At 34.6% G+C, this 23023-nt stretch overlaps 1 protein-coding gene across 1 annotated transcript in view; it reads left to right on the top strand.

The window, feature by feature from the left end:
- Nucleotides 1-20115, top strand: part of LOC132560632 (SNF-related serine/threonine-protein kinase-like) — a 47935-nt gene extending 27820 nt beyond the window's left edge. Inside the window, exons 3-6 of the mRNA XM_060225294.1 lie at nucleotides 2127-2333; nucleotides 3062-3238; nucleotides 4213-4260; nucleotides 11738-20115. Coding sequence (XP_060081277.1) covers nucleotides 2127-2333; nucleotides 3062-3238; nucleotides 4213-4260; nucleotides 11738-13043 — 1738 coding nt within the window. The 3' untranslated portion in view covers nucleotides 13044-20115. The remainder of the gene's footprint in view (nucleotides 1-2126; nucleotides 2334-3061; nucleotides 3239-4212; nucleotides 4261-11737) is intronic.
- Nucleotides 20116-23023: the final 2908 nt, after the last annotated feature.

The raw sequence follows: 23023 nt of genomic DNA, 5'->3' as shown, positions 1-23023 counted from the left end.
TAGAAGGGTTTGCTGTTGCTGGGAACAAATGAATTGTGCACAATATATGTGAATGATTTAGAATACTTTTATACTGGTGACCTTGATTTCATACATATCTTATATCTTATCTGATTTTAAGGATGGTCTTTGACTGTCTTGATGTGACTGTGTCAATATGTAGTTCATACTTTAACTGAACAATATATAAACTTACCAGAATAAATGTGTGTGTCATTTGTGGTGTACAACCAGTCTGTGATCATGGACATTTTTATTGGTATAGAATGGTCTTGGTTGAATACCAGCAAAAAGGCTGTTTAGGGGTTTACACTGTCCACAATTCATAAATTATCGTAGCTCAAAACGAGTTGGCATACGACAGCAACATGAATACATATTACCATTGAATTGTCTTGTTATGGTGTTTATGGATGTTATAAACATAGTATCATAGTTAGCTCCTGTCAATTATGATGATGTAATGCTCATAAATACCATGATAAAATAGCTCAATGCTTAAGTAAGTTCTGATTAAGGAGACAGGCAGTACTGAGTGGGATGCTTGTTATTGACAGGCATGTTTGTACATAAACTACTTATGCTTAAATTCAAGTAATAGATTCTATAATACAGCCATTTTTGTAGAATAATTAAACCATGACAATTTAGATTTTGGAACAAGACCATATCTGATGAAAAATTTTGAAATGTTTACTACATTAAATGTACCAGTATTTACTTTTTTTGTTTCAATACCGAAAAATTGTTTGAAGTCGGTACTTCTTGAAAATTACTAAGGATTCCAATTTCATTTATATTATGTACTGTGAACAGTATTGATTTACATCAAATCAGGAAGTCCTGTCAGCCAATTCAATCAGGACATGCAAGATTGAATGATTGAAGTGGGTATTTGGGCCAATCTATATATTGATCTCTGGTGTTATGTGTTAAGGATGTCCTGTTTTCATGTGAACTATTGCACACAGATCTTACCCTGTCCAAATGAAAAAGAGGGAGCTCTCACTTCTGGTGATGATAAAACAAAGTATCAAGATTTGTATTTATCATTCCACACAATTTCTTCTTGACATATAATTTCCTCTCGATCAGTTCTGTACACTGAATGCTTCAGTAGTACTATCGTAAGGGCCTTTTGGGTCAAGTTGAGTATGCTTGGGTAGATTTTGTCTGAAACTTTAATGGTCAAGCTCAGGACCATGCTTCATATTCTTATTTAGTCTTTATACCAAATCAGTTGTCTGCTAATTACCATGTCTTCAAATAAAGTTACATGAATAGTCCTGTTCTTTACCCAGAAAAGATTTTGAGGATCATTGTATTTTGCTGTCTATGTTCTGAAATAAAAGCATGTTAAAAAAGTGTTCATGTTAGTTTACTTATCAGTATAAAATAAATGTATGATGTACCTCAGGCTTAAAACCTTAATAGATAGAAATTGAATACACTATTTTATGTAGCTAAGTAAGTGACAATCTAAAGTAGATCAAGTTATACTTTGGGTGGTCGGCTGGCGCAGTGGTAACACACTCGCCTTTCACCTAGCCGACCGGGGTTCGATTCCCGGAACGGATGTGAAAAGGTAAGGGGTCACCTGCCCGATCACATGGGTTTTCCCCGGGTACTCCGGTTTCCTCCCACAATAAGACCCCTCGTGCGCTTACATCCAGGCCAACAAGAGTGATTAGTATAAGTTGACATAACTTGTTTCGCAATTGTTGTAAAATAAATAAAGTTTATATAAGTTATACTTTTGACCTTTTTTGACTTGGAATAATTCCTGTGTGAAATAATTACAACTTATTCTGCCCTAAGAGTTACTTCCCCTTTCTCTCTTAACAATACCATTACAGAAATGATATGTCTTAACAAGAAATGATGTGTCTTAACAAGACCATTACAGAAGTGTATTTTCAAAAGTGAGTTTATCATTCACAGTCATTAACTTCAAAAATGTTTGAAAGGTTGTGTTAGCCTTTTACTTGCTTAATTTTGCTTCACTGTGCATTTCAAATTCAGTGCTTAAGTTGTTCACAGCTTTGTCAAAATACCACATGTACATTAGTTGTATTAAAAGATAAGCTGTACATGTGCTAATCTGTTTGCATACTTGTATATTTCAGTCTCATCACCAAGATGCTACAGAAGGACCCGGCTGATCGTATGTCGCTGGACGACATAGTAAACCATGCCTGGCTCAAGTCCGACGATTCCACATCAGTGCGGATGATGCCACTTATCTCTCGAGAGCATCTGTGTGAGGAAGACCACAACTACCTCGTCAATAAAATGGTGGAGGGCAACATCGCAACAAAAGAGGAAATATTACAGTAGGTTATAGTCAAAAGTCAAATATCACATAAAACATAACATCTTCACATCTCTGACATGGTGTCTTTCACAAAAATTTGATTTACATAGAAACAAACAAGAAATGTTTTGTTATTTTCTCAAATACAAACCCTTGCAAATATATGTGTTTGAAAGAACATTTGTCCAGGAACTCTGTTTCTGGCTGATAGCTGATGTATTTATTGATGGATATACATTAATGTGTTCAAGATATTCACTTCACAAAAATATACAATGAGGTAAAGAAAAGCACAGTCAAAGGTTAAGGTCAGTAGGTCAAAGGCCAAGGTCAAATTTTGTACCTTTTCATGCGTGAAAATTTTCTTAAGAAATTGTGAAGCAAAGTTGGTCAGAATCAAAGAATTAAGCGACATGTCACCTGACCAAAGGTCAAGGTAAAGAAATAGATTCAAATATTAAGGTCAAATTTTGTATCTTTTTACTTTTTGTTGACAAGGAATGAAACAAGGAGTGACTTCACCAAAGGTCAAAGCCATCAGTATTTCCACTAGCCTTTCCCATATGGGTAGGTGAAGGAAGAAAATAAAAGCGATTATTTTTGAAGTTCAAACACTATGATTAATGATATTGGGGGATATGTAGCCACACAATGGGGCCCTTGCTGACCTGTCATTGTTTCTGGTCTTCTTGAAAACTATATGTTCCATTTAAATTCTACATAGCAAGTAAACTGGTTATGTTTCAGATCATTAGAAAAAGACATGTATGACCATATAGCAGCTACGTTTTACCTACTGGCAGAGCGTAAACTGAAGCGACAACACCAAGAGCAACACAACACTACGGTAATACGGAAGCACTCAGCACCAGCCTCTCACAGTCACAGCAGGCCATACCTGGAGCCACTAGCACTATCCCCTAGGTATGTAGCCCCCACCCCTCTACAGAAAAGCATATACCATGTTGCCCAAGGGCAAGGGCTTGGAAAGTGTTAGCTTTGGTGTCGTCATTTCATATTTATACTATATATATTTGAATGGCTAACTAGCTGAATTGGAAGTGCCATGTTTGAAACTGTTGAAGAATGCCTGAGTTTTTACTCTGTAAAAATTTTAGTAAGGCTGATGCATCATTGGTTTCTGCAGGTGTTGTAGGAACATCGGGTTCAGGAAGACTTATTACAGTCGCTTTACTTGGTAAATTTTTCCCATAGAATATATACAAACTTTTTCCAATGATAGAACAGAATATGAAAGCGTCCTCAGTATGATAGACATTTGAAATTGAATTGAAGAAACTCTGTGCTGTAAGTATTATTCAAATTTAATCAAGGAAATGGGCGGATAATTTCTTTTTATTCTGATCCCAGACCAGGGTATTCAAGTACAAAGTCACATTGGCAAGGTGAAATCAATACTGATTAAAACTGTAGTATAGTGTATGTATGTCTATACACAAAAAAGCATTCACAAACTAATAGAACTGATGGGCACAATTTTGACAAATCTCACTGCACTTTCAACATCATGCTTTTATTCAATTTACAGTAGTTGTAGGTTTGGACACAAACATTTTATTGGCTTGAAACAGTGCATAGTAAATGAAATATGAAAGTGATTATCACAAATCTTTCCTTAATTAAAGGATTTAGATGATGTTATCAGTTATTATGCATATTACTAATGGCATCAGGAGACATTTTCTCTTCACTTGAAGATCAAGAAGATGGGAAAGACTTCTGAACAATGTCTGTTTGTACATGGTATTAAGAAGTAGTACCACAACTCTGAATTAGCTCAGTATATTAAGTATATCTGGTTAGTACCAGTATAACTAAAAATGAACTGCTGTGAAAAGCACATTGATATAATATGAAATCATAACTGGTAATTTCAGACTCCAGGAACTTGAGGAACACTTATCTACTGGTAAAGAACCATTCATGTACGTTTCGCTTTTTCATGAAATCATGCCTGTTGAATAGGCTGTCATATGGGATGTAGAGAGACTTGCATCCTGGTGTAGCACTTGATTACCTCCCTTCCTCCTGGGCTTTCCTTTCCCTGCCATCTTCTGTAGCATCACATTTGCCTTTAGGTGATGGATTTTGTGGCTAGCTGTTTGAGGTCTTTGTGTTTTGGAGACTTTTTATACAAAATATAATGTTAACTTTAGAGAACATTATTTATTTGTTTTTAATTTTTTTTTCTTTTTCTCCTTGGTCATATTAAAATTCAGAGCCATTTGAGTTCAATCCATGTGACAATGTTTCATTTTCTTGTATTTATCAGTATTGGTATCATGACTGTGGTATGTACTTTAATGTTAGACATGCTTAAAATTATTTTGTTATGATGTGCTGTGAAGTTGTTCATGCCACGAGCCTCAACAAATAGTAGCCTACAGCTACCAAGTCCTCATGCAAGTAAACACTTCATTGATGTGATGTGAAGTTATAGAAGTTTTCCTTCCAGGCACATTCCAACTGCAAATCATTCCTGAAATGAATGTGTTTTATGCCATACATTGGTCATGTGCATCCTTTTTTGGCTTAAAGATGAGAACTTCAGTTTGAATTTTGCATTTAAATTTATTTGATTATGTTAACAGCTATATTTAGCAAACACTTGATTATCTGATATTTAAAAATTCAAATACAAAAATGACATCCTATATAGGTCTCTGGTCTCTCTGACTAAGGTATAAAATAAATATGACATTGTAAAGGTTGTAAGGAATTCCTATTGCAGAAGACAAAATGTTTTCAACTAGAGCAATGCTTCTGTTACTTTTACTGGCCACAAAGTTGTTTTAGTCATTGATTTCTCTATTCTAGGTTTGAAAACAGATCAAAAGGACAGAATGGTATCAACTTTATGTTGACTAAATCTTCATATATGATCATAATGTTAAATCCTTGCTAATAGTTCTTGTTGGCTTGGACTGGAATGAAGGGAATGGTAGTCTTACACTTTTTTCTGATATTATCTCTACCTTTAGAACAAATGCCCCCTTAGTAAATGGAGTACATATCAGGATGATAGTTGTTGCCTGCTAACCAGGCATTCATTTAAACAATACAAATATTATAGAGAGTGAAAAACTTTAATAGACAGACGTAACTGGTATGAAAGCAAGTTTTTTCTTTTCCTCTGGACATATTTGACTCAGATGAGACCTATTCGATTCATTTATCTTGACTAGCTAAAAAATCATTTGGTAGGTAACATGTCTTTCACATAACAAAGAAGACACTTCTCTATATCAGATGCTTCTAGCTTGCTGTTGCTTCTACTTGCTCTTTCTGTTTCTGAAGATTGCAGCTTGAGGCCAAAAAAACCAGGACAACTCCTTTGGGTGCATTTCTAAGCCCTACTTTGGAGATCCCTGCGAGTCCTCCTATCGTTAGTGCAGATCCTCGTGCCAACTACTTTGTAAAGAGCCTGACAACAAGTATGACCCTGGACCGCAAAGCTGGTCACCTGAAAAACAGGCGTAACCAGTCCGACACTTTGGGACTCCTTCCACCAGATCGATCATGTAGTGTCAGTCCAAAGGTCGGTCTACGGAAGTTCCTTCCCTCCCTTGGTACCATCACGGATAGCTGTCAGTCAAGTAATAATACAGACCAGCTGGAGAAGAAACCAGACATCCCACCAGCAACAAAAAAGTTTGTTCCCATTTCCAAGATCCAGATATTAAAGTCATTCTTTGAGAGGAAAGTGTCAACAAAGGGGAAGAGTGGAGGTTTTGACAAGATGCGGGACCTGCATAATCGGATTTGGAGACATCACAAGAAGTAATTATGGCATGGTGTCCTGCCTGCAGTTCACTCCATTGTGACAATATTGGCGTCGGTTTGGTAGTCCATCTCTCACACCGCAAGTTGATCCCTTGACTAACGGCACGCTCTGCATCCTATCAATCATATCTCCAAACTAACCATTTGATGACCATCTTTGTAGTTTAGTGAATGATGGTTAGATTGTCAGTGATGTGGAAATGCTCAGTTCAGTCCAACTTAATGCAAAGCACCCATCACTCGGACTGTTAGCAGAGAACCTATTGTGTCTGGAACCATCATCCTGAATGGAATTCACATCTTAAATTTCTAAAATAGTCTTCCATTCCAAAAAAGATATTTTTTTTGTCTGTTGTGATGTCCTTGAGATAGTTTAGTTAGAATAAGCATGGTGATGAACTGACATTGTTACGGACTGTAGACCACAGAGGTCCCTAACACTGCATGGTATACCATGACCTGTCTACATCCACTGTCCATTCTGTCTGCCTGGGTCTTGGCCTGCATGTCATCTATAAATCTACCGTCAGCAACAGTAACAGAATGGATGCAACAGGTGTAGATTGACCAGTTTCTTCATGCATGTTTACAGCCCAACCCCGAGTACTTCAGAAAAACTTCATCTGACATGTTACAACAAAGAATCTGTGTCATGTTTGTTTGTTCCCCCCTTTAATTTTTTCCCTTTTTTGAAATGGAGAAAACAAACATACTTGATGTACAGGTACATTATATTATGGAATCTTTTGCTACTGTCAGTGCCCATTGGTCCTTAGCCCATGGTTATGAGTTAACCATATGGAATTTAGTCCTTTCAACAAATGTTTTTTTATCATTGAGATTTTGATTCATTGCAGAATTGCAGTGTGCTTAGGGGCTCAGCCACTTGTACAAATAGAAAATGATAGATTAGATTGCATTTGTTTTTACAAGTACATTTTAGAAGCTTAAAGTTTTCACTGTTAGAATTGTTATTGAAATAAGAAATTGATAACAAGATAATGAATTAATGTACCGGTGTGTACACTCAACTGTTTCTGTGGGGGACAGCTGACCAAATTTCGTGTGTTAGATCCTGAATGGTTATTTATCACATAGCTACCCTGCTAATGTGTAATAACACCCATTACATAAATATTGCTATAATCACCTGTGTTACGACACCTAGAAAAGCTGACATTAGCTGAAGGGTCCCATTGTCTTTGTTGTAATGTCATAAATTCATTAGCATCAAATGCATTATGATGTCATCAAAGAGAAAGAAATGGAGCACGAATGTCGTCAGTTTAGATTCTGAATTAGTCAAATAAAATGCTGTTTCATGACTCTAAAGTATCAAAGTAATGTAATAAAAATTATCACAAGCATCCATTTCCTGAGATTTTTTTTTAAACTTATCAGAAATATTTCATTCTATTTTATCAATGGATTATGAAATTTGAAAAATTCCAAAGACTCTTAAGTCTGATATAAAATGTGAACTCGAATGTGATGCTCTAGGAATATCATACTAGACACGCTGGATTTTCTTGTCAGTCAAATAGTCAAATATAGAGTTGATGCATATGACTGTAGTAAAATAATATTTGCATTAGCATTAAATTTCATAGTAGCATGAACATTTCATAAAAGTAGCTAGGTTGTCATATACAGCAAAAGTTAATCTGAGGCTGAAGAAGGAGGTAAAAACAGATGAAAGATCCGAGAAAGTGAAAATAGAATAAATTTAAATATTGTCCTCTACTTTTTGAATGCAAGGATAGTTTCATTTTAGTGTCTTCTCTTTTATGTACAAACCGCTTGGATGACTGAAATTGTGTCTTGCTTAGGTCTTGTAGCTGTGTATTACTTAGCTGTAAGAGTGGATTTGATGAGCACAAAATCCAGAAATTGTCCAACTGTTGGTACATATATTATATTGCCTTACGATTTACACTGTATATTGCCTGATTGTTGGAGCCACATGCATTTGATACTATACCTGTTTGAGCCAGAAATTTGCTGTCAGATCCATGTATTGCCTTTTGTGTTGATACTAAAACTTAAATCTTGTGTAATGTTCCTTTTCAAAAGGGTCAAACAGCGTGGTCTAGTGACACAAACTCTATGTGCCTGTTCACAGCTAGAAGGGGAACCGTGTCTTTGGTAAATCCTCTTAATGATTTAACCTGCCACAGTTTGGTTTTGTGGAGTTCAATTTTGTATATTTCTTTTTAACATATTTATTATGACTTCAGCATCAAACACACATGAATGCATGCATAGTTGATGTAATTGAATTTGACAACTCCTGTCTTTGGCACAGATTATCAACTCTCATGCATGCTTTGTTATCGGGGTTTTTTGGCTCTGATTTCTTGAAAAAAGAATTGAAAAAAAAAATGGTTAGATTGATGGTGTTCAAAACTGAATTTTTCTAATGTGATTCTGACAAAAGAATATTACTTCAAAAATTTATGAATTTTGTAGGTAACATTTATAATGTATGTGTGATGTCTAGTTTAGGGTGTACCCTAAATTACCATACATTTTCAAATGAGAAAGAAAAACAAAATGATTATTTTTGTATGACTTCGGTGTTACTTCAAATTTAATTCAAATGTTAATAAATGCTGGAGGATTTCTAAGAAAAATACATCATTATACCATTAAATCTTGAATAGAATCTCAAAGGAAGTGATATGTAAATGCAGATGTTGTTTTCGAAAACTTTTAATCAGAGATTTTTTTTCAAGAAATCATTGCCATTGTATTATGGGGACAGGTAATAACAAATGTTTCATTTATTATCCAAAATTGGAAAGTAGATATTGTTCCACTTGCACAACTGAGTACATGGTGTTAAAAATTGATTGTATTATGTGAATGCCGACTGTCTTACTGAATGCAAAGGAATAGTTTAATCGAGGTATTGTGACTTAGCACATGTTAGCTAACTGGAATGTAATCATTCAGGTGGAGGTATTGAAATGTTTTTTGCAGGTTTTATTTGATATTTTTATATAAAGCTTTGTGTACCTTTCAGAAGTCAGTGAAGAAGTTGACACCAAAATGTAAACTGTACCCATGAAATTTTTTGGACGTCAGGGTCTACACTAAATGTGTGAAAATTATTTCAATTCATCAATATTTTTTGTCTGAAATTTCACAATAGTTTGTTGATTTCCCCGACTAGCATCATATATAAATTAATACAGTTAATACAGCATTTAACTTGGAAAATGTCTTGATGCCATGGTTGATATCTTTAGTGCAGTATATATATTCAATTTACCATGCCCAAATTTGGTATTTTAAGTGAAGATCAGGAATTTCAAAGATATGATGTAGTACTTTCTCAAGATTGATAATCACCATCCAGTCTTATGGCTAAAAAATAGCAATAGCAAAATTAGACTGCGGGGAAAAAAAAGAAGGTCGCAAGACAGGTCAAGGTCAAAAGACAGGTCAAGGTCAGGAGTCTGGTCAGTAAGATTAGGGTACATGCATTTAAATGTAGTGAAAAGGACGATAGACACTATGTCATGGAATTCAAGACTATCCTGTTTATTTTGCTGTATTGTGCCCGTAGTACAAAGTCTAGATATCACACCAGTAGGAGGTAGCACTGGTACAGAAGTAGACTAATAGAATAGATTGGCTTATGCTTCTTGCCTTCAGTCAGTAACAGATTTTCAGACGTGTCCTTAGTCAACTATTGCAGCGGTATTGTTGAGCTAGAGTAGTTTTAAAGATTAAAGTATAGTAGTGAACTAGCTAGCATTGTTTATAAGCTTGAAGTATTCAAGTTCATTTGTTTATTAGTAAACTATGATTCAGAAAGATTTATGCAGGTAGAAAGATGTAAGTCTTTCAGTACATGAACCAATAATAGTACTTTTCATATATCTGCAGCAGTACTTGTTACTTTATGTATGTGTTCAGTCATGTAGATTTCAACCCCTATGGATTTCAGCAATAAGAATTGCTTAGTTTGGTAAAATACAACTCTCCTAGATTTTACTTATAAAATTTGTTTAGTCTTGTAGATTTTGATCCCCCAAGATTTCACCTTAAAGAATTGTTTAAATCTAATAGATTTCAACCCTCCTAGATTTCAACCCTCCTAGATTTCCGCAATAAGATTAGCTTGGGTCGGGTTGATTACAGCTCTCCTTCATTTTAGCAATAAAATTCATGTAGTCTTCTTGTACATTTGAAAAATAGGATTCGTGAAGATTTTAACTCTTCAAGATTTAAGGAATAATATTTGGCTAGTCTTGTAGATTTTAGCCCTCCTAGATTTTAGCAAAGAAAAACTTAGTTTCAAGGATTTCAGCCCTCATTTCGTTTTTAATGAATTTCAACCCTTCAAAATTTCAGTTGTTAGAATGGTTTACCTGAGTAGTCTCATAGATTTCAACCCACCAAAATTTCAGCAATAAAAAAGGTTAGTTTTGTAGATTAGAATCCCCAACAACAAATGGTGGGTTGTTCAAATTGCTCTTCATCCATCAAATCTTTTTTATCAATATATTTTGAAAACAATTTGCTGGATCATTTCAATTTTCCTTTATAGGTTCCTCTTTGTCTCTAGTTGCACATTGTTCATTTTGGGACTGATCAGAAAGACAATATCGCCAAATCATGGTCATCTTTGAGTTTGACAGTAATAGTTTGTTACTGCTACTTCCTGAAGCACTGGATCGATCATTCTTGACTTCAGATGGCAGCTTTTCATAGTCCCTAGTTGGATATTGCCAATTTATACTGATCAGAGAAACGAAAAATTTGAAAGTTGGCCCTCTTTGATTTGATAGTTTAGTTTGTTATCACTATTTCTTGAGAAGGACTGAAGCTTAAGCTGAAGAATAGGTCAAAGGAATTCTAGCTTTGTGATAGTATTTGTTTGATGTGCATTTTATGGCAATCCTAGATCACCATTGGAGTCCAAACGACATAGGAAGAATTTTTTATTTGTCTATAAGTAGCGTATGTCATAAAACAATTCTTTAGTATTCTCTGTACATGGTGTTAATATTTAGGATGTTCGTTATGTTGTCATATTGAAGAATTTGACAAAGAGGACAATCCAAGGATTTTTTGTTTTATATACTTGCCACATCGAGAAATTTTATTCGCATTCATTGTCCCACAATCATGACCAAAGTGATAAAGATAAAGAGTTCAGATTTTGGTATTCACCACTCAAATCTACAACTAATCTTGTTATGTGTTTTCGGCCCTGGAAGGACTTGTTTTTGCACTTTGAATTCATTCATTTTGGATGAAAGTTCTATTCCCATCCATGCATATAAACTTCCTTGCAAACAAGAAAACGATTTTTGATTTTGAAAATATGTGTATTTGAAACAAAATCATGAAATGTAGCTGATTGTTTTGTATATTCAAATAAGATATTCTTTTAAATCTAATGTTTGTCATTCATGTATACTGTTATGAATAAAGAATGGTTGGTAGGGTATTTTGGTTTTATAGTCGTTGATCTGCTTGTGTACCATTTATTTCTTTAGGACAGCTAAATCTTCATTTATTAACAATCACTGTAAACTAGAACAAAATAATAAATTTATGCTCTGATTGGCTGTATTAATGACCTCAGTTTGTTTTGTGTTTCAGTAGCCAAAAAGACAAGGACCAGAAATCAGAGCAGAGTCGACCAAAGACCAGTATAGTGACATCTTTAGTGTCACCTCCAGGGACACACCCATTCACCTCAACCTCCTCACCTCAGAGTCCTGAACATGTGATCAGCAACATCCCACGCAAGTACAGTCTCATCAAAGAAGAATCGATAGATGATGATGAGGACAGTGACGATATGGACATGGAGGTGGATCTTAGGTCAGCAAAGTCAGCAGAGAGTCTTGATGACAGTTACTGTCGCTCACATACATCTCTGACTCGTGTCGACAAAGATTTTTTAAACCCAAAACGACCTCTGGTATCTGTAGCGAGTTCCCCACAGCTTCTAAATCAGATCTGTGAGGAGCATGAGTCTGAAGAGGAAGATGATTATGTGCCATCAAAGTTGCATTCCCCACGTCTGCACATGAATCGTAACAGTGCAGCATCCCCAGAGGTGGTCCGGAAGTATGTCACTCGTAAAAAACGTGGCAAAGGGTCAAGGGGGACCAGTTGTAGCAGTTCTGATGCTAGTGATACGGATGACACTGAAGGCAGGTCACGGAAAGACAAACTTAAACATAAATTCATGCATCGCCGAGATAGCAGTGACCATTCTAGTGACACAGACGGCGGCCCCTCTGGCCCAAGTGGGGGAAACCTCGGAGGTGGCCCAGGATTTGGAGGGGGAGGAGGTGGTGGTCACCGTGACAACAAAAAAGATGATGATGGCAATGGGGGTGGTGGGGGAAATAAAAATGGAAAGCGTGGAGGCGGCAGTAACTATGGTAATAAGCGCCAGAACTACCATCACAACAACCTGCAAATGTCTCTTGGACGTAACATTGGAGAACTTGGTGTCAACTCGAATCTGTCAAACCTCAGTCTGAACAGTGTGTCTAGTAAAAACAGCCTTAAGTATATTGTGGAGCGTAATGAGAGTGACAGTGATGAGGATGAGGTCAAGGTCAAGGCTAACAATGACAAACTAGATACTCAGGCTTCAGTGACAGATCACATCAACCAACTAAACTCAGTCAAGTCACGACAGGAGATTATCTCACAGGACTTCAGCAAACTGGCTGACCATGGTCTGAATGAGATGTTTAATGTTAAAAAAAATGAAAATATCAATTTTGTGTGTTCAACAGACTGTTGTCTGAATGGGATGCGTGAAAGGACAGTTAGACACAAGGTCAAGGTCAAAATGGACATTAACAGGAATAATGGGTATTGTAAGGGACATAACTCCAATTTACAACCAGCACGGGTTCAAACCAAATGCTGTTCAGTTGTATGACAAGTGCCCACTATAGTGAGGTTGTAATGATTGATCAGTTTTACCTCAGACACCCTGTTCACATATATGGTATTAAGTCATACATACAAACCACAGTAGAATCTGTTTTGTCTGTGGTGCTCTGTACATTCTCTGGTACAACTAATCTATATTCTAACTGTAGGATATTTAAGGTCTGGACTCCTGCATTCATCTTTCTCTCATACTCATTATTTATGTGACTTTTCCCCCCCAAATAATCATTACTCATGTAAGCATACACAATAAACAAGTTTTGTCATTTTGAACAAAAGACCTTTAGAATAATTAACCATGTGTTGACAAAGATTTATGAGAGAATTTTATTTTAGAAAATGTGTACTAGAGAATGACCTTTTCTTAGTGAAGATGGGGCATTTTGTAAGTATATGGCTTTGCTAGGTTGTTTCTTTACAGACAGACCTGTGCGAGAAGAGTATTGTGACATCAGCACGGAAGCATGATGCATCAGCTGTGGTAACTACAATGTGTTCACAGTATCTTGATGAACGTAATAGATCTAGTGATATTGTGTTGTCTATGACCATTTGGCTTTCAAAGCCGAATTGAAATTGATGAAATTACAAATGTATGTTGTATTCTAAGACATAACACTTCTGGTGTAAGGATCGTAGTCACTTATCCTCTGATCATCAAATCCATTTCAAGACGAAAATACTAATTGAATGTAGTAAGGTTAATATGATGAAGGAGCGTTTTTGCTGCTGAGAAGATTTCTTGTGTTAAGAACTGCTGTAGCAGCAGTATCAGTGATTTAGCTACATCTCACACTGTAAAATATATAACGTGGACCCTGTAACAGGTTTTCTTCTAATATGTATAATGTGATATTTTTGAATCCACATTTGAAAGTTTTATTAGTCTAGGGTTTAGATATTGACTGTCTGAATGGGATTGTCTTCCATTAGCCTTGTCTTTGTTCCCTCAATCCTGTGTTATAACACACATTTTTTCATTAATATGTCTTGTCATACAACATTTAAGGTACTCGTTATAAAAAAACTGAGTATGCAAAACATTCAAGTCAGGAATCTAATGCCTTTCAAGAATTTTATCATATATATCTATACATATTACCAGATGGCTTAAGGTGTTGTTATCATATGTATGGCATTAGCTATATATCAATCAGGCATAGCTTTGTTATGGCAAGATAAATTCATGAGGAGATTCACTTTGAAGTGAGTTGTAGGGCTCTACACTACCATGTCGGTTTAACAGCTAGTACTGTTCCGAATTCTCCCAAACTGTATTGGTCGCTTTCATACATGTACCAGAATGTGACTTACTTCGAATACTTTTATGTACGAAAAACCATGGCTGACCATTAGTCATATAAGATAAGAACAGAGAATTATTTTTAATTGATAATTGGCATTAAAGATCAATTTTCTGAATACAGGTAGATGCAAAGACAGGTTTGAACTTAATTGTTTTGCACTGCATGGACCAATTTTCAGAACTCATATTGTTTTTTCTTCTGTTTAAGAGTTTTTCTGTTTATAAATGATACAGCCAATGAAATACACTGCATGTTTTGTTTTTTTTTCCAATTTATTATTGATTATTTTTCATTGTTTTAACAAATATTTGTTGTAACTTAACCTATTCAGAAAGAAAGCAAGTTGTGGATCATGAAAATTTGCCATGCAGAGACAACACTTACAAATGACATGAGTAAGACCCCTCTTCAGACAGTTGACTAAAGCTTAGTTAGGAAGGATCATCTTTTGAAATTCATAAAAGTTTCTGTAAAAATAATAACAAGTACATTTGCACTTCACATTACTTTTTTTTTAATTTGTTAATTTAAAATGAAAGAAGGAATTAGAACAAGCAAAGATGAGTAGTAGAATAATTAGAAATATATTTATCTTTCTTTCATTTCTAAGCTCTCCTGATTGAATTAAATTCTATTGAAGTATAACAAAAAGAAATATTTGGTCACTAAATCTGTCAGATTTGGCTTTACATATCATATCGAGCTAAGCATGAGATTTTTCACATTCACTCTGATATAATTGTAATATGTATTGTATAAAATTTATTGTAATATGTATTGTACTAGGGGAAGACTTTATGATGGACTTAAAATTAATATTGTAATCAAGGAATTTATAAAACAAAAAAAAAAAAACAAAAAAAAAACAATCGCTTTGGAGAATAAAAACCAACAAGGAAAGAAATCAAATTTCAAAACTGATATGTGTGGTTGCTCTTTGTTTACTTTAATAGCAAATATTTGCAAAGACATTTTCATTTCAGAGATTAAAGTATGTGTGATTATCCAAATTGATAGATATGAGACGTGATCAAATAAATATGATTAGGGTTATCTCCTTCATATAAGTGGAATAATAGACTGGACAAATATAAGTTCTTTTAACTTAAAAATCAATCTGCATAGATGTATAATAAAAAGCATGCAGATAGAAAGTTTTGCAAGGTGCTGTCCATTTTTTTAACACAATTTCACTTTTGTTTATGTTTTTGATTCTTGGTTTGTGTATAAGAAAGTGTTACACATTTTTAACTGTACATGTATCTTTACATGTATATAAGTTCATATACAATCATTTTAAAACATGCATGTGATTGATTGGATTTTATTCATGTACATGTTTTTGCAGGATCTCAGCATTTTCTTTTTAACATTGATTTTAATTGACTTCCACACCATGCATGTTGAATTGTTTCATGATATTAAATCTTTTTTTAAATGCCACACATTTTATCTGTAGTATTTAAAAACTACAGAATTGTCTGACATACTCTTGTAGGAAGACCTGAAGTAAACATCCATATCTTAACACGATGTAGCTGCATTTTTCTGTTAAACTCAAAACATCTGAGTATGTTAATTGCCAAATTTGAAATATCTATTTTCATACTTAATAGATACAAGTAGTAGTAAAACAGGGCGTATGTAACTTGAAGAGTGTCTGTTATGCTATAATTGTGCCAAAAACAGGTCCTTCAAGATGCGCACAAAAATAGAATTTTGCAGAAATATGTTCTTTCATTCGAGGTCAATCTTTAAGTTTAATATTTAAAACATATCAAATTCAACTTTTTGTGATATGAAAATACTTGAAAAGTGGAGTATCTCTTTGATGTGTCAGTCCACCACCAAATGCCATGGTTTCATTTTAACCTCCTCTCCTGATTTGTGCTTTGAAGTGATGTTACAGAAAATGGGGACCATAGTTAGAAACTGGATTGATGTATCAGATATTAAGCAGATTAAAAGCATATAAAAATCTCAGGGTATTTATTCTAGGGAAGAGTGTGTTGCTTTATTCAATTATGTAGACAGTAAGAATTATATACCACTGTACTGAAAATTTAGTTGTCGAAAAAGCATCATTTGTGTACAGGGAATGTTTTCCTGATTTTAAGTACAATCACAGTGTGTGGATTTTGTCTAGATAGATTTTGTATATAGTGTACCTACCTGTATAATTTCAACATAGTGTGAACATCTTTAGTCACATAATGAAGGCACAACACCCAATGTTAAAAGTCTATCCTTATCCAGTATGTGATTCTATAGATACCATTGTCTGTTTAGGTCTGTGGTGGTTTTATGCTGCCAACTGTAGTGAGTATTTAAAGTGACTAGAGAACCTTCGTCAAACAATTACATCAAACAAGGTCTTTAGGGCCCTGAGCTTAGGGATGACAATGAAACTGGAGTCTTTTGCTGACACTGTCTGTTTTAAGTTGTGGTCTTGTGGTGTATAAACCAGCTAGTGCCAACTGGAAACTCATTGTTCAATAGTACAGGTTGGTAGTTGCACAAATGGATACAGAATTGTTGTTGGTCTGTTTCTGTATTCTGTGTGTAGTTGAAGTTCCCTATGTTAGATTAATACGATACCATATACCTACCCTAGCTTGTCTTTCCAGTTCTGTAAACATAGAATAGATAATATTTGTATGAGCTTTGAATTGATAAGAAAAAAAATATATTTAAAAGTTTTACTTGTTTTGATGAGAGTGTGATGGATATTTTCTGCTGTACCCTAACCTGGATGTTGATTTAAACGATAAAGTTAACTTATATAGATAACATTGAATATCTCTACACGACAAAAATGCAGCCAAATTTGTAATTAACAATAACTGAACTTTAGAGAAAATGATAAGTGTTGAAATTGTCAAACCTGAGAAAGGAGTTTTCCAGGACATTCTTGTTACAAATTTGTACTTAAAAACGATATGTTTTAAGTAACTTGTTCTCCTGTTGGATTATTTAAAACTTTGACCAAATTTTTAAGGATTTATATCAGAGGAACCTCCACAACTCTACAACCATTCTGTCCTGGTCATTTTATTCAGCCCCACAGCGCTACTGTATCATCAGTCCAAATTTCTTTCTTCTCATTCCTCATTGAATTGGTGGAATATCCAGGTTAGTGCTATTTCTTTGTAGTGTTACCTGGAGGTTTTGTCTCCGCCTTCATTAAATTGTCTGTGTATAGTCACCTCAATTTACTTATATATGGTTGGTCTCCTTCACACCTTCATCCTCATGGAGTATTTAAATAGAAATATTCAATTTGCTTTTGTTTACTGAAGTAAAGAGTACATGCTCTGCATCAACAAAAGTGAAAAATAATGCATGTTAAATAGTACTATGTTAGCATTTAAGTTGATTATGTCAGAGTTAACCAGGAAACATTTTTCATTGATTGCCACACAGTGATATTTTGTCAAATCATTTTTGTTGATTGGATTTTCTCTCTTTTTTTAAATCAGTTCTAAGAGTTGAATTTAAGTTGGCATTGATTCCTAGAGTTGAAACAAGTTCATTCCAACTCATTGTACTGAACTATGAAGTTTGTTTTTTCAGTGTTTTGTGTTTCTGCATTGGGACTGTTACATGCATGTCATTTTCACAAGCTCTTCAACACTATCCTTTTGATTTCTAAGGCCTTTCTTTTGTACCATGTATGGTATTTGGCTCAGTTTTCTTATTCTGCTAGGTTGGCCTTCATTATAATAAAGACATTTGACATAATATATTAAGATATGATCCGTGTCAAAATGTGAACATTAATTCTACTGTTGGAGTTATTCCCCTTTTTTATTTATCCTAGATTACAAAGTGATAATTCTGTGACATTATCAGGTATTTTGTTTTAAGAGTGTTTTTACAGAGCTGTTGTGTTTAAAAGTTCAAGGAGCTGGTCTCCGTGAAATGTAATTTTTTATGTCAGATATGATAGAATTGCGTCAGGTTTGACGGCCATCTTTGTTTTGTGTCGTGGTACATAGTGTGTGTGGTGAGGGGGTGTGGCTATTGTATAATGTACGTTGTACTGAATGGTGTACACTTTGGATAGCTTACTTTGTAATGTTGTGCACATTTGAGGTATTTTATTATGTACACTCTTTGCAGCTACATAATATTCTTCAAATGCAATTCTCACATAGCATTAACAGTTATCTCTCAAGACATGATTGTCTAAATGCCTTTGTGTCAGAATAAAATTTTCCCAAAATACCTATTCTCTAAAATCAACTTCTCTAAATGTTATTCTGTATATACAACTTTCTCTAACATGTTTTCTATAAACATCCTGCTTTTCTGAATACATTATTTTGTAAATAGTATTTTCCCTGAGTACACTGTCTTCTAAATATGTTCTCTCCATACTTTATTCCTTATTACACTCAACCCTGTGATAAAGAGTGCACCACTATACAGTGTACATATTACAATTGTACAGTTTATATATCTGTCCTGTACTCTGTAGACAAGATTTTGTATATATACTACATGTATGTACATAGTGCTGCACAGTGTACCTCGCACGACACATATTGTCTTAGTCTTGCATACGTTGTACATAGCACTATAGGTATGTAGGAAGTACTTTTGTACATAATTTTATTGTCTTGTACAATACTCCTTAAGAAGAGAAACAAGTTATAGTTGTTATTGGTATATACTGTTCAGCACTTTAATTTTCAAAAAAAAAAATAGATTTTTGTTTGTGTTTTGGGGTTGGGTTTTTTTCATTCTTTAGGGGATGGGGGCAAGGAAATTGGCATCCTAAAGCTTTATCAATTATCACTCCAAACAGAAACAATTACAATGTTAAGACTTTGTTCTTTACTTTTTCTGTTCTTTATGAAATATCGGTACGATTGCTTATCCTTGATGAAATATAAAGTTAAAAATCCAACTGGATAAACTGGATAAAACTATGGAAATATAGGAACAGTGTATGTGGCTGATCAATGTTTATGTAAATACTAATTGTTATTTGTATGGGCAACCAGCATTGTACTTGTTTGTTTCTTTGTCTGTGTGCTGCATAAAGGATGTATATTTGTATAGCAAAACTGTGACAGAACATACACACGATGTTGTGCTCTTCACCAGGTGGAGTGTGTGAGCACATCTTGTTGGTCATCAGCATGTCACATGTTAAGCATGCTCTGCAGTTTCTACTTTCTGAATCACACATATTTTGCTATAAAGTAATGACAAAATTGTATGATCTGAATGTAACATGCTGGTGTTTTGTGAAGTTCAGGTTGTTTGAAAATAAGTCTTAAACATATGGTGTATTGTGACAAGGCATGATGGACAGTGCCACTCAATATACCGAAAGTAAGGGTATCTTCATATTTTAAGTCGGAAGTAATGGCTTAGCATCATGGTATTTTCTACCACGGAGATCAGTTTTGCTTTAAATCATAACTCTAGGAAAATGAGAGTTTGCATATATATTGGACAGAGACGTTTGCATAATGGATCTTATTTGTACATCTTTTAGTACAAATATATGTCATTTAATACTCGGAAAGTGAGATTGGTTTTCTTCTGGGTTGTAACAGAAACATTTGTTTAGAAAAAACACAGTACTTAGGGATCTGTATTCTTATCTTCAACTTAAAAAATATTATGTAGAAACTTCAAAAAGTGTGTTTCATATATGATGTCGCTGTTATCCAACTCATTGTCAATTCGATGTAAAGAATCTGTTGAATAAACATCAAGGATACCCATGTCAAACATCACCGTCATTCTTCTTGTTTGTTGAAATCTTATACATGAAAAAGGATGTTGACATTTGCTATTTACAAAGATTGTTTAAAAGATGCACGCATGTGGGCTGGATAAGTACATTGAAATAAGATTCAAGTGAAAAAATACAGTTAATTACATTTTAAGTTCTGTATCAGATGCTGATTGGTCTACATCAGATATGTTGTTCCACTGAATATCGAATTACTCTGCAATATGTTGCGCGAGAGTGTAAGACAATGTCTTATCAAAGGTGCAGTATTCATTATCATGCAATAAAATGCAATTTAAATGGCACAGGATCATTCCGTGAGCATTATGTGCGCGGGTTTTGATGCTGAAATTTAATATAACGTTTATAGCACTTTGTTTTAATCAATACAAGGATTTATGGAACTCTGATGCTGTCTTTATTAACTTCACTCAACGAAACCTTCATCAAAAGTGCTGTAATTGTATACATGTAATGTGAATAGTGATCAAAACTGCATCCTATTGGACATGACAGATGCTAGATGTTAAATGTATAAAAATCTAAAGAGGGAGAAAAAGTATCAAAGCGGAAGTCACCAAAACATAATATTTCAAATATATATTGAACAATGTATTTATATTTAAAGAATATCCATAAGTTATGATGCTTAGAGTTAGTGAATGTAGCAAACTATTATTTGCGTTCATCGGGCATATTGATGTACAAGACGATTTCATATTATCCAACGCCGTTTTGAAACTTTCACCAACTCATCTTTTTCCTCTATGTCAACCAGGTATTGGCCATATCGGAATCTGCATAAATTTGGAAAAATGCTAGAACCGCCTATTTCCTTACTTTCAACACGGAATAGATATCTATATCTAAGTCTGTGCCTTAGATTGGTATTGGAAAAATCCAAATTTATTTTTGGATCAGATGTATTGAAAATGATGTTCAGAGGTACGCAACATAGAACAAAATTATAAATATGTTCAGATGTGATCCCCATATCAAATTATTGATAATAAGGATTTTTTCCTCGATGGCACCATGTTACACTTTGATTTCAAAGGCTATGACCAGATATTAAGTTACACGAGTTTCAGTGACACTACGTAAATAAGCTTGTAAAATCTGTAGAATGACAGGCTGCATTAAATGGACCCAACAAAATCCGTTTTAACACAAAATCTCCAACACTGACCGAAAGAATGTGGAAGAACAGCATGTATAACCCACATCAGATCAAGCGTGGAATATGGAGCGATGATCAGGGACCCCTATAGAACCAGAGACAGCAAAATCAGAAAGCAAACAAAGACGAGGTGCAAGATCCATAACAAAAGACTACAAATCCAGAGAGGGAGAATGTATAATAAAACTGGTACAAGAACTTCACCTTCCTTCACTTCAAACAAGAAAACTACACCAATGTTTAAATTCTTGTATAAAATTGTTGAAGAGCAGTTACCAGCAATACCTCCTGAGCAGATTTTTACAATCCAAAAACATAGAACCAAGGCAAAACATACATGAAAACTGAAACATCCAACATTGTGACATTATCTTTTAAGAGATAATAATAAATCAGTAGTTACTACACCAGGCAAAACAGTACAGAGATTCCCTTACTCGTGCACACTGCCAATGACTGGAACCATCTAGAAGACAGTGCTGTCTCAAACACCACGCTAGATTCAAACTCGACCTTGTGAGGCACTGCGGCTAGAGCGCTCTCCCTCCGTCATATTATAGCCCAACCGGTATCATATATACAAACTTGAGAATCATATATCAAGTATTTCTCAATGCAATAAAACACAATTAAACAAGTCATTTTGACAGATTACGCTTGTTACTGCAACTTCCTGAGAAGTTATAATTTTATAGATGTTTTTCCATTCCAGATGCTTCTCCCTGATTGTGATGTATTTTGAGACGGACAAAATATCTTTTTGATATGACACGTCCATTTTTTGTAAATGTGCCCTGGTCCCTAGTTATATACATGTATTACAAATGACAAGCAGCCTTCTTGGACTTGGATGGTTATAATTTGTTTAATTGTGTTTTATTGCATTGAGAAATACTTGATATATAATTCCCAAGTTTGTATCTATGATATCTAGTTTTTTTGCCTTTAGATGTGCGCTCATTGATCCCAAGATGTGGATATTTGAACCAATTTCAAAGAAAAGAACCCTCTCACAATGTCGTAAATGTCTGTCTGGGAGCTATAGTTGAACCAACTTTGCATTGGCTTAACACATCATCCGTCTCTCAACTTGATCAACTTCAGTTCGTTTTTGTGACAGCTGAAATCAACCAATGTTTCAACATTTTAATTCCATATGTATGTTCACTTCGACCTACCAACCTCAGACAAGCGAATGCATAATAGTTCGAAGTTCAAGGTCACTTATTGAAGTTGAAGTCTCGCCCAAATTTTGTCACTGCAAGTTTACATACAGTGTCATCGGTCTGGGCGATATATATAGAAAATACTCTTTTTGTGGTAATTTTCCGCCGGAGGTGGATTATGTTTTCGCATCGTAAAGTTATATTCTGATTACCACTTTATTCCTCTATTTCGATGCATCATGCAATCTTCGGCACTTTGACTACATTTTATTGGGAAAACTAGGAAACCGTATGATAATGATGGTAAAATTACATTTTATTGGGGAAAACTAGGAAACACTATGATAATGATGGTAAAATTACATTTTATTGGGGAAAACTAGGAAACCGTATGATAATGATGGTAAAATTACATTTTATTGGGGAAAACTAGGAAACACTATGATAATGATGGTAAAATTACATCTTATTGGGAAAAACTAGGAAACCGTATGATAATGATGGTAAAATTACATCTTATTGGGAAAAACTAGGAAACGCTATGATAATGATGGTAAAATG

The sequence above is a fragment of the Ylistrum balloti genome, unplaced genomic scaffold, assembly GCF_031769215.1.
Source record: "Ylistrum balloti isolate Yb309-2 unplaced genomic scaffold, AGI_CSIRO_Ybal_v1 Utg371088, whole genome shotgun sequence".
Lineage (NCBI taxonomy): Eukaryota > Metazoa > Mollusca > Bivalvia > Pectinida > Pectinidae > Ylistrum > Ylistrum balloti.
This window is presented reverse-complemented; position numbering and strand designations above follow the sequence as displayed.